Source organism: Trichoderma reesei, assembly GCF_000167675.1.
Source record: "Trichoderma reesei QM6a unplaced genomic scaffold TRIREscaffold_4, whole genome shotgun sequence".
Classification (NCBI taxonomy): domain Eukaryota; kingdom Fungi; phylum Ascomycota; class Sordariomycetes; order Hypocreales; family Hypocreaceae; genus Trichoderma; species Trichoderma reesei.
Genome location: NW_006711151.1, coordinates 1,593,968 through 1,607,110, shown reverse-complemented (window position 1 = coordinate 1,607,110; position 13,143 = coordinate 1,593,968). Strand labels below are relative to the sequence as shown.

At 47.2% G+C, this 13,143-nt stretch overlaps 3 protein-coding genes across 3 annotated transcripts; 2 read left to right on the top strand and 1 right to left on the bottom strand.

The window, feature by feature from the left end:
- Nucleotides 1–4,620: 4,620 nt before the first annotated feature.
- Nucleotides 4,621–7,201, bottom strand: TRIREDRAFT_105143 (uncharacterized protein; the record flags this gene model as incomplete). The annotated part of the gene is made up of 6 exons (XM_006963234.1): nt 4,621–4,625; nt 4,745–4,751; nt 4,854–4,891; nt 5,137–5,151; nt 6,655–6,657; nt 7,045–7,201. The coding sequence occupies 6 exons, from the start codon at nt 7,199–7,201 to the stop codon at nt 4,621–4,623; spliced, it is 225 nt and encodes a 74-aa protein (XP_006963296.1).
- Nucleotides 7,202–7,920: 719 nt separating this feature from the next.
- On the top strand, nt 7,921–8,228 carry TRIREDRAFT_3007 (uncharacterized protein; the record flags this gene model as incomplete). Its single annotated transcript, XM_006962998.1, has 2 exons — nt 7,921–8,145; nt 8,202–8,228. The coding sequence occupies 2 exons, from the start codon at nt 7,921–7,923 to the stop codon at nt 8,226–8,228; spliced, it is 252 nt and encodes an 83-aa protein (XP_006963060.1).
- A 1,841-nt stretch (nt 8,229–10,069) lies between these two features.
- On the top strand, nt 10,070–12,551 carry TRIREDRAFT_76141 (uncharacterized protein; the record flags this gene model as incomplete). The annotated part of the gene is made up of 9 exons (XM_006963439.1): nt 10,070–10,889; nt 10,946–11,022; nt 11,202–11,292; nt 11,353–11,427; nt 11,497–11,723; nt 11,828–11,939; nt 11,997–12,124; nt 12,193–12,354; nt 12,430–12,551. Exons 1-9 carry the CDS (start codon nt 10,441–10,443, stop codon nt 12,549–12,551), a joined length of 1,443 nt encoding a protein of 480 aa, XP_006963501.1. The 5' UTR covers nt 10,070–10,440.
- Between the last annotated feature and the right edge of the window lie 592 nt (nt 12,552–13,143).

Genomic DNA, 13,143 nt, shown 5'->3' with positions numbered 1-13,143 from the left:
ACTGTACTAGCGGTGCGGCTGCGTATGACCGTCAATGGCCAGGAAAATGAAAGGACTCGGACCAGTCAGTAGTTGCCGATATCTGTGAGCACTGCTGGTTTTCGCGCGCTTTCTGCTGCCGTTGGAGGGGTACCAAGGGCCAAGTACCAGTACCTGCAAAAGTCGTATGACGGTACATTTCGTCATGCACCACTACAAGTACACCCTTTCCATGGCAGAACTCTGCCTTTAGCCTGCAGTGGCACCACCCTCCACGCTCGCCGCGGCTCCATCTTGCAACAACTCGGAACTGAAGCGACCAGCAGTAAGCAGTCTATCCACGACGTTGGTGAGAAGTGGCTGTTCCTAGATATGCATCTTCATGATGATGCTCAAAGGGGAGAGAAGGATTGCTCTTCCTACCTGAACACCTTGACATTTTTGGCTTGCCCATCGAGAAATGCGTCTGCAAGACGTTAGCCCGTGGTATTAGATCCAGTAGCACAAAGGGGGGTCTTTGTCTGGCCTTGTCTCTGCGATTCATCTCATCAGGTACCGCAGATGGTCAACAAGGGCCGTCTGTATGCGGCGCGGGTCTCGACAACTTTTGGTTGTCGAACATCTGCCACGTACGAGTACGGAGGGCCCAAGTCTTTGCCGAAAGCGCAGTTTTAATGGCGGTAGCACTTATTAGCACGGAACAGCCGATGGAGCAATCAGCGACAAAAGAGCGACTGGTGCCAATGGCAATGGTCAGCGGTCGGCACGCCTGGTTGCCGCATCTCGTTTCAGCAATGCTTCGAGAAGACCCAAAGCCCGACTGGGCCATCAAGCAATTCGCCCCCAATACGGAGCATCAGCCGCGCGGAACAGAGTCGAGCAGAGTACGAGTATGTACTTGCATACAGTACTTATCTCAACAGAGATCGTCGACTCCCTCCGTGCCTTGCCAAAAATCGCCCAAAACCTTGCCGCACATGTGGCAAAGGGAAAACATGACCAGCACGCCCCGGTTCCAGTCGTGAGACCAGTGTGAGGGGAAAGACACGAAAGAAGCTCCACGCTAACAGCTCTGGCAGCAGTCGGCGCAACTCTCTGGCACGCCAATGCGAGTGTGGTGTTGCAGTGAGGAGCAAGAGGTGAGAAGCTCCATGCCTGGCTGGGCCACCCATAGCAATTTCCACGGCCTCCTTGGACGATGTATCGTGCTCGGCCCAGTCATTGTCGCGAAAAGTACCTCCTTTGTGATGGAATCGCGGCCGTCCCAATTTCCGCATGCAAGTCGAGAAGCGCATGCAACTGGTCACGCACATGCCCTTTGGCCTTGGTCTCAACCTTGCTAGGCGCAAATGGCAATCTGCCAGCGGTCCGTAATACCAACTGGTACCTTTGCTCCATGCCATGCTTCGTCCGCCTTCTCGTACGTAAACACCAATGAGGATCCACGCTGAGCCGACTTGAGACTCACAGGAAGCCGATACCTACCTGCAGCAGCAATATTGACGGTCAGGTAGTATTATGCACAAGGACAAGTAGGTACATACCTAAGTACTGGGACCACAGCAGTGAGCGCATCCACGCGCTGGCGAAGAAAGGGGAGCTGCACCCAATATTTAACACGCTATCGCAAAGTACCTGGTGAGTGCGAACCACACAAACGCTGCAGGGCTAGGACAGAGTGCCAGAGAGTCTATCTCGTCAGTACTAGCAAGCAATGGGAGGGAGTTGTCTGAGAGGCGCGAGCGAGAGCCACGGAGGGCATGGGCAAGCCACAATGTCCTTTTCATGTGGTAACTCCGCACCTTGCAATCCAGCCTATTGCGAATGGTGCTCCGGACTGCGTGCTACTGCCGGAATTGGCTGTCTGATGGATGTCTGAGTTGTTTGCACTCGCCCTCGCCCTCGCCCTCGCAGCGCAACCGGCAAAACAAGAACATGGGTGCTCTGTTAGTACGAGGTACTACTCGATACCGCTGCGGGCAATGTCATCGAGGTGTGGCACCGCCAGAGGACAGAGAGAACTTGGAGGAGGGTGTCAGTAGTACTAGCAGAAACCTGGCATTGCCCTTGTGTCGTAGGAGCAAGTAGGTAATGAGAAAGGAATAGGTACTAGGTACCTAGATAGGAACAGCAGTATCTACAAATAGGATTCAAGGTTGAAAGGCCTCATCATTTGTTGACGTGAGCTAATATCCAGATACTATGAAGTGAGGCATCAATTGGGAAGCTCCTGGTCTTGGTGTCGCTCCTTCCTCCAGCCAAAGAGCAGGCAGGTGCAAGCAGGTGCAGGCAAGGTGCAGGTGCAGGGAGGCAAGAGCAAGTCAAGGCCGAGCAATCAGTGGTGGGTTCGCTCCGGTGAGACGCTCCCGTCGTTGGTACGGAGTACGAGGCAGGAACGGAGTACAAGTACAGCCACCCCAAGGATGGGCGGAGGTCTGGCGTTGGGGCAAGTACACAGTGCCGAATGCGCGGCGGACGATGGGGTACAAAGGGCGTGTACTGTCCGTGGGAGGGGACGGCTAAGCAGGCCTCGTACCTGTACAGTATTGCGCAATCAGCAAGCCAAGCAGCGCTCGCCTGTGACTGCCGCTGCTATCGTAACGTGCACGGCATCCATGACGACAGAGAGACCACGGGGGAGCTCAGCTAGGAGAGGACGGACGCATGAGGCTTGCCGGATCGCCAGGTGAGAGCTCGCTACGTACTCGTAGCATGAAGCAGCAGCACGGGCACTGACGAAATGCTGGCTTCACTGGTCTGAGGAGCTTTTGGTTTGAGCCACTTGCTAGTGGCAGGAGGCAGAGGAGGCGGCGAGAGTAGCGAGATAGATAGTTCTCTTGGTTTGATGGGCAGAAGCTGTTGATATCGACCTGACGTGTGTTGGGCCATCATACCTACTATATCGAAGTATGAGCCGCTGCGTTCCGACAAGATGCTGCTGGAATACAAGAATCAATAGATCTTCTGCGAATACGCTGTCTACCTACCTACCTCTAGGAAATCAAGCTTTGTGAATACGAGCAAATTCCGCACACAGAGAAGAATAGTAGAGCAGCTCAACAGCCTGGCTGCGGATAGACGTAACATGAGCATCGACCAAGACAGCTGAACCGCCCGTCTCTCTCTTCCTCCCTTCTGTTACCTCGTGCTGCCGCCGCAGGTACTCACCCTCTGGGCACATCCCGCCAGCAGGTACGAGTACCTCTGCGCTGCCCAGCAGCCCAGCAGCCCAGTGTGCGATGCCCAGTGTGCGCCCAGTGCCAGGCGGACCGGCCACAGGGAAAGCGCCTGCTGCAGCGCTCCAGACCCGGCCAGGACCTGCGAGTACCTGTCGCCGTACCCGTACTAGCAGTGCTGCGTGCTCCATCCGCAGCCCTCGAACCCATGGCAGCAGCAGCTCCTAGCACAGTAGCACCAGAAGCGCCAGCCAGCCAGCTCACTCCGTACCCAGTACGGGCGGTACCTCAGCGACCAGCGGCGGCGCGGCCACGGCGCAGGTACCCCCAGCGTCAGTAGTATGGAAGGTAGTGCATACCCCCCCCAACCCGGGCCAGAACCCGTCACCCCTCCAGGAGCAGGTACCTCCATAGTACGGAGTAGGTAGGGGAGCCCTCAGAAAAGTGTGAGCGAGCGTGGGCAGAGGCCAGCGCTGGTGTGTGGGTGGTAGCTTTTTAGCCGTGATTCAACTTGTCTAGTTTCTTAGTAAGCCGGCTAAAAAGGATATATCTTGCTAATTAAATTTACAGGTCAGCATATCTTATACTATAAACACCCTGGTAATAAGGCTAGACTAGAACTAGATACCTTACTTTTACTGCCTTTAGGTTAATTTTAACTTTATTTAACGCCTCTCCTCCTTTTATACTTAGAGATACCTCCTTTTATATAGTATTACTATTATTTTATATATTACTATAAGCTAAACGTCAGCTATCTTATTATTGCAAGTTAGCATATCTACGCATATAATTATTAAGTAGTTAAATAAGCAGACCCTCTACTTCCTCTTACTACTCTTTAAGGCATAGCAGTAAGGCCTAATAAATTTATTAAAAAAAGTATACTTATAAGAAGGTTTATAAAGCCTCCTTCTATATATAGTTTAGCGCTTTCTAAGGCATCTCTAAAAGATTAAGTAACTAGAAAATAAGTATTAGTATTTAAAGAAATTCTAGCAAGTTTTTTTAATAGCTAAGAAGATATCTAGCACCTTATATAACCTTAAGACTAGGAAGCTATTAATAAGCTAGCAGAATTAGGATCTAGTTATTTAATAGCATAATCCTATTAGGCGTTAGGTTATTAAAAAAGGTCTCCCTGTTAATAATAGCATTACCTTTAAGTTATAGCTAGAGATATTTTTAAATAACCTGCCTGCTAGTAAGAATATTATAAATATAAATAATAAGACTGCCTTTATAATAAACAGCTAAAACACTAACCTAAGAGATATTATTAGTTTAATAAATTCTTAAGTTAAAGCAGAGGATTTAACTTAGCCTATTACTATTACTAATAAACCTAGTGACCTTACTATAACACTTAATAGCAGTAATAATAATAATAAGGCCAGCTAGCTAATAATAATATTACTAATACTAGCATTACTGCCACTTTTATTAACGCTTTAGGCAGCCTTTTTTAAACTATTATAATTATTATTAATAACATTATTAGCAGCAGTTTAAGCTAATAGCCTTATAGCTAAGAAAAAGAAAAAAGCTATAAAGGAGGTTATAATAGCTAATAGCTTTTATAAGCTTACTTTTATACTTACAGTATATAACTTATAGCAGCAGCTAATAAAGTATTATATTATTTATAACTAACAGGCTATTAAAGCAGAGGACTTTAAAAAGGTAATAAAAAATTACTTCCTTTTTATAAAGGAATAAGGCATGGCTTTTATAAGCTATTTAGTGTATTAAATTTATAAAAATCCGCTAAATCTATTAATATAGAATTTAATACTATTAAAAGAAGTAAAAAATGCATAATTAGTAATTAATTTTCTTATAAATTTATAATTTCTTTTTATTAAAGCGTAAATAGCTTTAAAAATATAATGCCTAGTAAAAGGATTATTAATTTCCTGCTTTATTATATTCACTCTGCCTTAAAATTCTGCTTTATAATATTAAATCTAGCCCTAAATACCTGCCTTAAGCTTTTCTTTATTCTTATTATTACTATTAACCCTTATTATTACTATTAATCCTATTATTACTATTATTACTAAGATTGCTACTAGAGTTATTAAAGTTACTATTAAAGAATTTAGTATTATTATTACTATATTTTAAATAAAGCTAATAATATCTCTAGGCTTATAAAGTAATATACTTATATAAGGCATCCTTATTTAATAGCAGGATAATAGTTTTAGCATATTCTTAGGCTAAATTTATAAGATCTTATTTATAATTAATTAAGATAAGTTATTCCTCCTTATAGTACTACTTTAATATTCTCCCTTTAAGCTTAATAAAGTTAAATAGACTAGTTACTGCATATATAATATAAATCTAGTTTAAGAACTTATACTTTATAGCGCTATAGTATATAATCTTCTACTTCTGCTTATATTTACTAAAGACTTACTTAATAATAATTCTTTTTTAAAAATGCTATAAGTTAAAAAGTTCCTTTTTATTTTAAGGGCGTTAGTCTGCTATTCCCTAGTCCTATAAATAATAATATATATTATTACTATAAGGAGTTATTACACTAACTTAAAAACTAAAGCTAGCATTACCTAGCTAATATTATATAAAAGGTATTATAAATAACTATATTAGTATATGCTATAAAAAAGCTAAGTTATTAATAAATCCCTTAGCACTAGTAAGAATATAGCTAAATAGGCTATTAAAAATAATAGCTATAAATATATTTTATAAAATATTATTTTTCCTTAACTAGAATTTTTACTAATATACTAAAGGGATATAAGCTAGGATAAGTATTTTATTAATAGCCTTAATTATGCTATTAAAGGTAAGGAACTTAGCGTTAAGCTTAATAGTAGGCAAGAGATATATTAAATCTAGCTGCTAAATAAATTATATATAAAGTCGCTATATAGGATCCTTTAATTTATAAAAGACTTATAATACTATACTTTAGCTTATCTAAAAGCATAATACTATATTCTTTTAAGGCTTACTATATGCATAAATCTATAAGAAGATTATAACCTTCTACTTAATTAACTACTGCCAGTTCCCTATTACACTAGTATTATTATACAGCCACTAATAAAGGTTAAAAAACACAGCCTTTTTTATATAAAAGAGGGTAATAAATAATGCATTTAGCAAGCCTAAGAGCTGCCTATAGTATTCTCTTAAAGTAATAAAGGTGCTTTAAGAGATAGGGTTAGTATTTTTAACACTATCTAATACCTCTTTATTAATAGGCAGTATCTTAGGTAAGTCTTTATTAACAGGCTTAACTATTATAGTAATAAATACTAATATAAAAATAGCTATATAAAGGTTATCCTAAGCCTTACAGCAGTTAATAATAGTATTTAGCATTAACTAACTAGTGCTTAAGATATTGCCTGTAATTAAGTTTATAGCATTATAATAAACTTAGCTAAAGTTTAATAAACTAGTAAAATAGTATATATATAATTTAATATAAGTATAAATAGTTTTCTTTTATACTTACTGTCTTTTAAATTTAGCAGAATTATTATAATTTTCTTAGTAACTATGCCTTTTATAAAAATATACACAGCCCCTGCTAGTATAGTATATTAATAGCAGGGGGAGTTCTAGGGTTATTCTTAGTAAGGTATTTTTTCCTGCATTTATGCTGCAAATCCCTACTAATCTAGGGATAGTGACATTTTTATACATCCTATCCAATCTGCTGACTAGAAACTAGACGAGTTGAATCACGGCCTTTAGGCCAGTCTGGCGCGTGTGCGCGTTCCCTCGGCAGCCCGCACTCAATCACTCGCCCATAGTAAAAAGGCTGCTTGGCCCTCTCCCCATACACACTCGCTCCCCTTCTCCCTCTCCCATACAAATTCTCCCATACAAAATCCTCCCATACAAACCACAGCACCCGCGTCTTCGTCGCAACACAACGCGCCTATCTGGTGAGTACCTCGCCGTCGCCCTGCATCACAGCCAAACACCAGGTCACCAGCAACAACGTCGCCTGCCGCGCGCATTGCCTTCGTTTCGCTGGTCTTGACTGTTTTTCCCATTGTTCATTGCCTCATTTCTGCCTCTGCAGCTGTGCTTTTGCCAAAGTGCGGCCCTGCACCCTTCGTTGCATCTCTGCCTCTTCCCATCACACATCCTCGCTTGCCTGCGCATCCTCAGCAAAAGCGCAGCTACGCGCTCGCCCGGGCGGTCGCTTGGAGAGGTCAAGAACCTCGACATCGCAACCACGCTCGTCGGTCGGAAGGCACCAAAAACCTCTTCAAAGTATGAAGATGGCCTCTTTGTTGCACTTTTTGAGCTTCAAGTCCCGTTTTTGCCGCGCAACCACCTTCAATTGCACTCCATCGCCTCGCCCGCTACCTCATGGCAAGCTCAATGAGCTGCACCCCCAGAAGCTACCCCTCTACCTCTCTACCCTTTTTATCCTTAACCTCTCCGCCTCTACCTCTCCACATCCCACTTTGGCCATGTCGTCTGTTTTGCCTTTGGGGTGAAGCTTAGTCGCTACCATTTGCGGGATTGTGGCTGCGCCCGACTCATCACACTCCTTCTCGTTCTGAACATGGCTTCATTCGCTTCTCCGCGTCTTTTTATCCATGCACAACTAACGCCGTCTGTCTAAGAAAAATCACACAGTCAAAATGCCCAAGGCCGCAGCAGGAAAGCGTGGTGCCAAGGACGGTGGCAAGAAGCGCACCAAGAAGGGTATGTTCACGTCTTCTGTCTTTCCACGTCAAAGGACCCTTTCGTGGCTGACTTGATGCAAGACCCCAACGCTCCCAAGCGCGGTCTCTCCGCCTACATGTTCTTCGCCAACGAGCAGCGTGAGAACGTGCGTGAGGAGAACCCCGGCATCTCATTCGGCCAGGTCGGCAAGCTTCTCGGCGAGCGGTGGAAGGCCCTCAACGACAAGCAGCGTGCCCCTTATGAGGCCAAGGCTGCCGCCGACAAGAAGCGCTACGAGGATGAGAAGCAGGCTTACAACGTTAGTCCTTGAGTCGACTGGCCTCCGATGAGACGCGTGCTGACCCGCCTGGACAGGCCGATCAGGAGGAGGACTCATCGTAAGCTGGGGGCCAGCCGTGGTGGAAAATCCAGGATCATGACTATGGTGGTTCTTTCAGCAATGATTCATTAAGCCTTGGGCTGAGGAGAACGGCAACCGGCCGCTCGCCTCGTGGCCCTGGCTGGTGATGTCGATTTCTTCTTCAGTCTTTTGGGCAGGACGGTGTTGTACGAATGCACGGAATGGGTTGCGTACTATTTGCTTTCAGGTGCCGGAAATTCAACGGAACAGGGTCTCGCATGCTTGTAATTGTGGACGGGGTAGTGGCCGGCAGAGCTACAATGCGATATCACACAACTGCGTGAGCTTCATTCATCGTAATAACAATGAAGCCACGATGCCATGAATTGAGAATATCAATACAACATGATCAATTTGCCACATTTGCGTGCACTGTCCTGGAAGAGATTAGGTTATTTCTATACCAACTGAAGACGCGCCTCCAGTTTAACGTCAATCAAGAGATTTTCAATCAGCACACTCATCACTTCCCTCTCAGGACGCTTCACCACGTTCTCAACAGCCTCACAAGATCGTGACTAAGCTGCTCCTCATATGATATGACTGGCAGTAAACTGGCTGCATCCCGATGGGCGGTGGAGGAGGTGGCGGTGTGCAATCGGCTCGGATCAATCCAAGCTTGCGGAGCCTCACGACTCCGGAACCCGGAAGCGACCTCCGTCAGCTTGCAAGTCTGAAGTGTGAGCATAGCCAGAGAAAATGAAGGGATGGCGACGATGGTTGCAAGAAGTGCTGCTGCAACACACGAAGCTTGGGGGCAGAACCGGTCGACGGAGGGCCGGGCCGTGAGTAAGCTCGCCTTTCTGCTCTCCACCACTCCGCCATTTGGCACCAGCCTCAGCATCAAGGGCGGCTCTGCGGCTCCTTCGCCACAGCTCTTCCTCTCCCCCTCCCTCGTCTCACATCCCTTGCATTAACAGTTTACCACAAGAAGAGGCTGACGAGCTGCTAGTCCAACCACACAAGCACCGAGCCTCGACAACGACCAACCCCATGCTCCAGCCACATCCTCGCAACGGGCTAAAGCTCGCGAGCATCACCGCTCAATCAGATGCCGGCAGCTAATCTGTTGGCAAGCATCACGCCTCCACCCCAAGCGAGCCAATTGGTGCAGACGCTGGCCTCCGTTCGGTGGAACAGATGGCTGCTTGGCTGCGTGCTTGTACGAACATGAACATGCTTTGCTGCATCGCGCCATGCAAGTGCCGGCCCAATGCACCGCAAACCGTCGGGTCGACACACGCTTGCTTTCGTGGCAGACTGTGAGCTGCTGGCGCTGCTGCGAGCCTCCTCTGGCTCGCATCCGCCACCCGCAAATGGGGTGACGGGCTCTCCCTCCTCGTGGTGGAACTCTGGCGATGCACCAGCTGGTCATCCGATGGATGGATGCTGCTCGACCGCCGGCGGCGACTCGGGCTCGAGAGACGCAGAGCGAAGCAGGAAAGCAGCAGGAGAGCAGCATGTGCACAATTTATGCCGGACACGCTGGCATCTGCTGGTGCCGCATGTGTTGCAGTGTTGCAGTGCCGCAGAGGCCCAAAAGCTGCTGCTGCATTGGTGATGCCCTTGCCTCTTGATCACTCTCCCCTTCTCCCTGCTTTCCATCATCCCCATGCGTTGGGCTGCCACCGGTGTGGGAGACAGATGCCCCTCCACGCTTCCGGCTTCTGATGTTGCATGCCCTGCTCTCAGTCCCCCCCGCCCCGACTTAAACTGCCGGTCCACCCTGCTACTCCGACGTTTCGATTTGATCTGCTCCGACCCCATCTTTCGGATCCTATCTGGCTCTCTTTGACTGCCTCTGGTGCTGCAACAGCTGGCCAGAGAGTTTCTTCTGCACGCACATTATACTACTTCCCCTTTCCTTCGACCGTCTAGCATCGTTGTGCTCCAATCGTACCTATATCGTATAGAGGCTAGCTGTTGGTAAAGGCCAGCCAAAATCCATCGGTTCCGGTGCGTGAACCGGCTTGACCAACAGCATATCCGCAGAGAAGGAGTAGAGAGACATAGGGTCGAGCCGCCGACTGGTTCGACACTTTTGATTCATCTCGACCCGCCGAACATTGATTCATCCCGACTGGTCATGCTTGAATAGGTCTCATCGACTCTTTTTCCAGATTTGCCCTTTCTATTTTTTCTTCGTATTGCTTTTATTACCACTCGTCACATAATCATCTGTTTAATCACACCATGGAGCTCTCGTCGCCTATTGAAGATGCCTCTCTGGTTGACGCCCATCTGCTGAATGGGTGCTGTTTGGAGGCGGACAGGTCGGACAGTGTCTGGCTGCGGCTCGAGGGCCTGTTCATTGCCCTGCCAGAAGCAAACCGCCGGCACCTGAGGCCACTCATCGACGAAATCAGGACTTCGAGCTTGCTTTTACGCGAGTTGGCCGACCTCTCCCAAGTTCACCATGACCGCGTGCCACTGGTTCTGGACCCTCTCAACACCGTGCTGCCTTGCATGTCTAGATCTCTACGGGACATTACCACGCACTATGAGAATCAAAAGTTGACCAAAGTCAACCGATGGCGAACAATGTTCCATGAGATGACCAACGAGGCCGGCGGTCTGCAGCTGCCGCAGCGGTTTGTCGTTTATAACCATTATCTTGCTGCCATTCGGGATTTGCTGTCCAGGTATGACGCCTTGGTGGCTTAGATCCAAAGTTCAAGCTGCTGACTTGCCTCTCCAGATCTCCTAATTTCGACCTCAACATGATGGAAGCCTTCCGCCTGCAGATCATGAATTTGCGAGAAGCAAGAGGAATTCGTAAGTGCGAACAAGATCACAACATCGAGAATAAGAAGCATCGACACTGACTACCTAAATGAGCAGCTCCGCCCCCTATCCAAGCCGGTCCCTTGGTTCGCTACGGCGCCATACCGCCTGCAGACACGGACCCGGTAAAGCAGCCTGACTCTCCCGGGTTGACGAACAACCATGTAGAGCTAACAATGTGTTGATGCAGTCTATCCACTGGTCCGAGCAGATATTCTCCCTGCCATTGCCTTCTCGCTCGCCTTTCAAAAGCCATCTTCCGTGAGTATTGACAGCCGCCCTGGTATAGTGAGCTTAACTAATCGACGTGACATTTGACAGGTCGGAGTCGTTTGGACCACATCGACCATGGGGTCACCTCAGCATCCCCAACAATTCCAAAGTTTTGTTTAGACGGTAGGTTACCCATACAAGCGTTCCTTTCTCCCTTGAGCCATTCGCAAGCTTGCTCATTCAAGACGACAGGCCCATTGATGATGACAAGATTTCCCTTATCGCTTACTCAGATGGTCGGGATGGGTCGCCCTATCTGCTTCTTCGAACGTTTTACATGGGCGGACCATGGTTCTCGCTTCGCGGAGTCCACGAGCTGTGCATCCAGCGTGAAAACGAGGCCATCCACTTCAAGAGATGGAGTCGATCCGAAAATTGCTCCAAGCTCTGGGCAACTTTGCGCTTCCAGACGTGGGAAGGTATGTTCAGCTTATCTCTGTGCTGCATCAATCAGCCTTGGTGATGATGCCTTCATTGCAGCTATGGACGTTGTGATTGTTCGCCACTAACACGACATCTCCAGAGCTCATTCTCATGTACTGCACGTTCCTGGCCCTCAAGTCCCGCAACACGTTGACGGTCCAGCTGGGAACCAAAGAATACGCCCTCAAGGGTGAAAAGAAGCTCTTTCAAGCGTGAGTCTCGTCTGTCTGTTGCGAGCACTGCCGGCCCCGTTGCTGACTATAGAGCAGGTGTATCTTAGACGACGGCTTCAAGCACTCCTTGATCGTTTACGAAGACAAGTATACAGGCGGCCGCCGCATCCACGTCGCCGTTTGGGAGGGCGAGCTGCGCCAATGCCCTGTCTGGACAGCCTTTGGTGAGTTTCACTCCTACTCCTTGACATTCCAATCGACGTGGAATGGCGACTAACAGATCGTTGATAAGTGACCCATCAATCTGCGTCGCCCACCTGGCTCAAGCGCGTCAGCCGCAAGAGGATCCGCCTGGCCGACGTCCAGCTGTACGTGTTCTGTCAGCAGTACCGACAACAGTCGCAGCGCAAGGGTTCGGGAGGCTCCTTTGAGATTCAATTTTACAGCGAGGAAGGTACGACACCATTTTTACTTTCCCCTGGTGCTTGCTATCTCTGAAGGTAACAGACCGCTAATGACATTGTGATAGCCGCTCAAAGCTTCAAAGATCTCTTCACCCCTATTCCGACAAAGTCAAACATGTCGCGGCCCATCACCCCAAGACCAATCACGCCCAGAATCGTATCTCGACCAACAACTCCACGAGCCTGATTTCGAGCGATTTGACTTGATATTTTTTTTTCTCCTGTTTTTTCACCTTGTTATACGGTTTTGGTTTGATCAGTCCATCTCGACGACTCTGCCCTAGCAACCCTGGCCACACAGTCCATTTGTTTCTCCGCTTATACCCTCTCAACAATCTCTGTTACACGCATCTTTACGACGATATATGAACTAACGACCTGCCACGCTTATAACTTTTTCTGCTGCAAGGCGACTTGGCGTTTTGATATTCTTTCTTTCTGCAGCGACAAAGTTATACATGAGCGGGGTTACTGATGATGCTCGCCTTTACCCAGAAACTGTTTGTTTTTGTTTACGATCTGACTTGTGGCTCTTTTTCCTTTCTCCTTCAATGTTCTTTCGCGTGGTGTTTTATTCCGTGGATCTTCAACTATGTTGATGTTTTTTCATGGACTTCAGCTTGCCCTCAGATACGTCAAAATTCCCCAGGCTATGGCAAGTTGACGGCGACGATGATGACGTATTTTTTTTCGATGTTGTTGGTTCTCTCTACGATTTATAGGCTCAATGTCATTTATGAACATCATATTCTGTAATTCATTGCTTTTAAACAAACTAT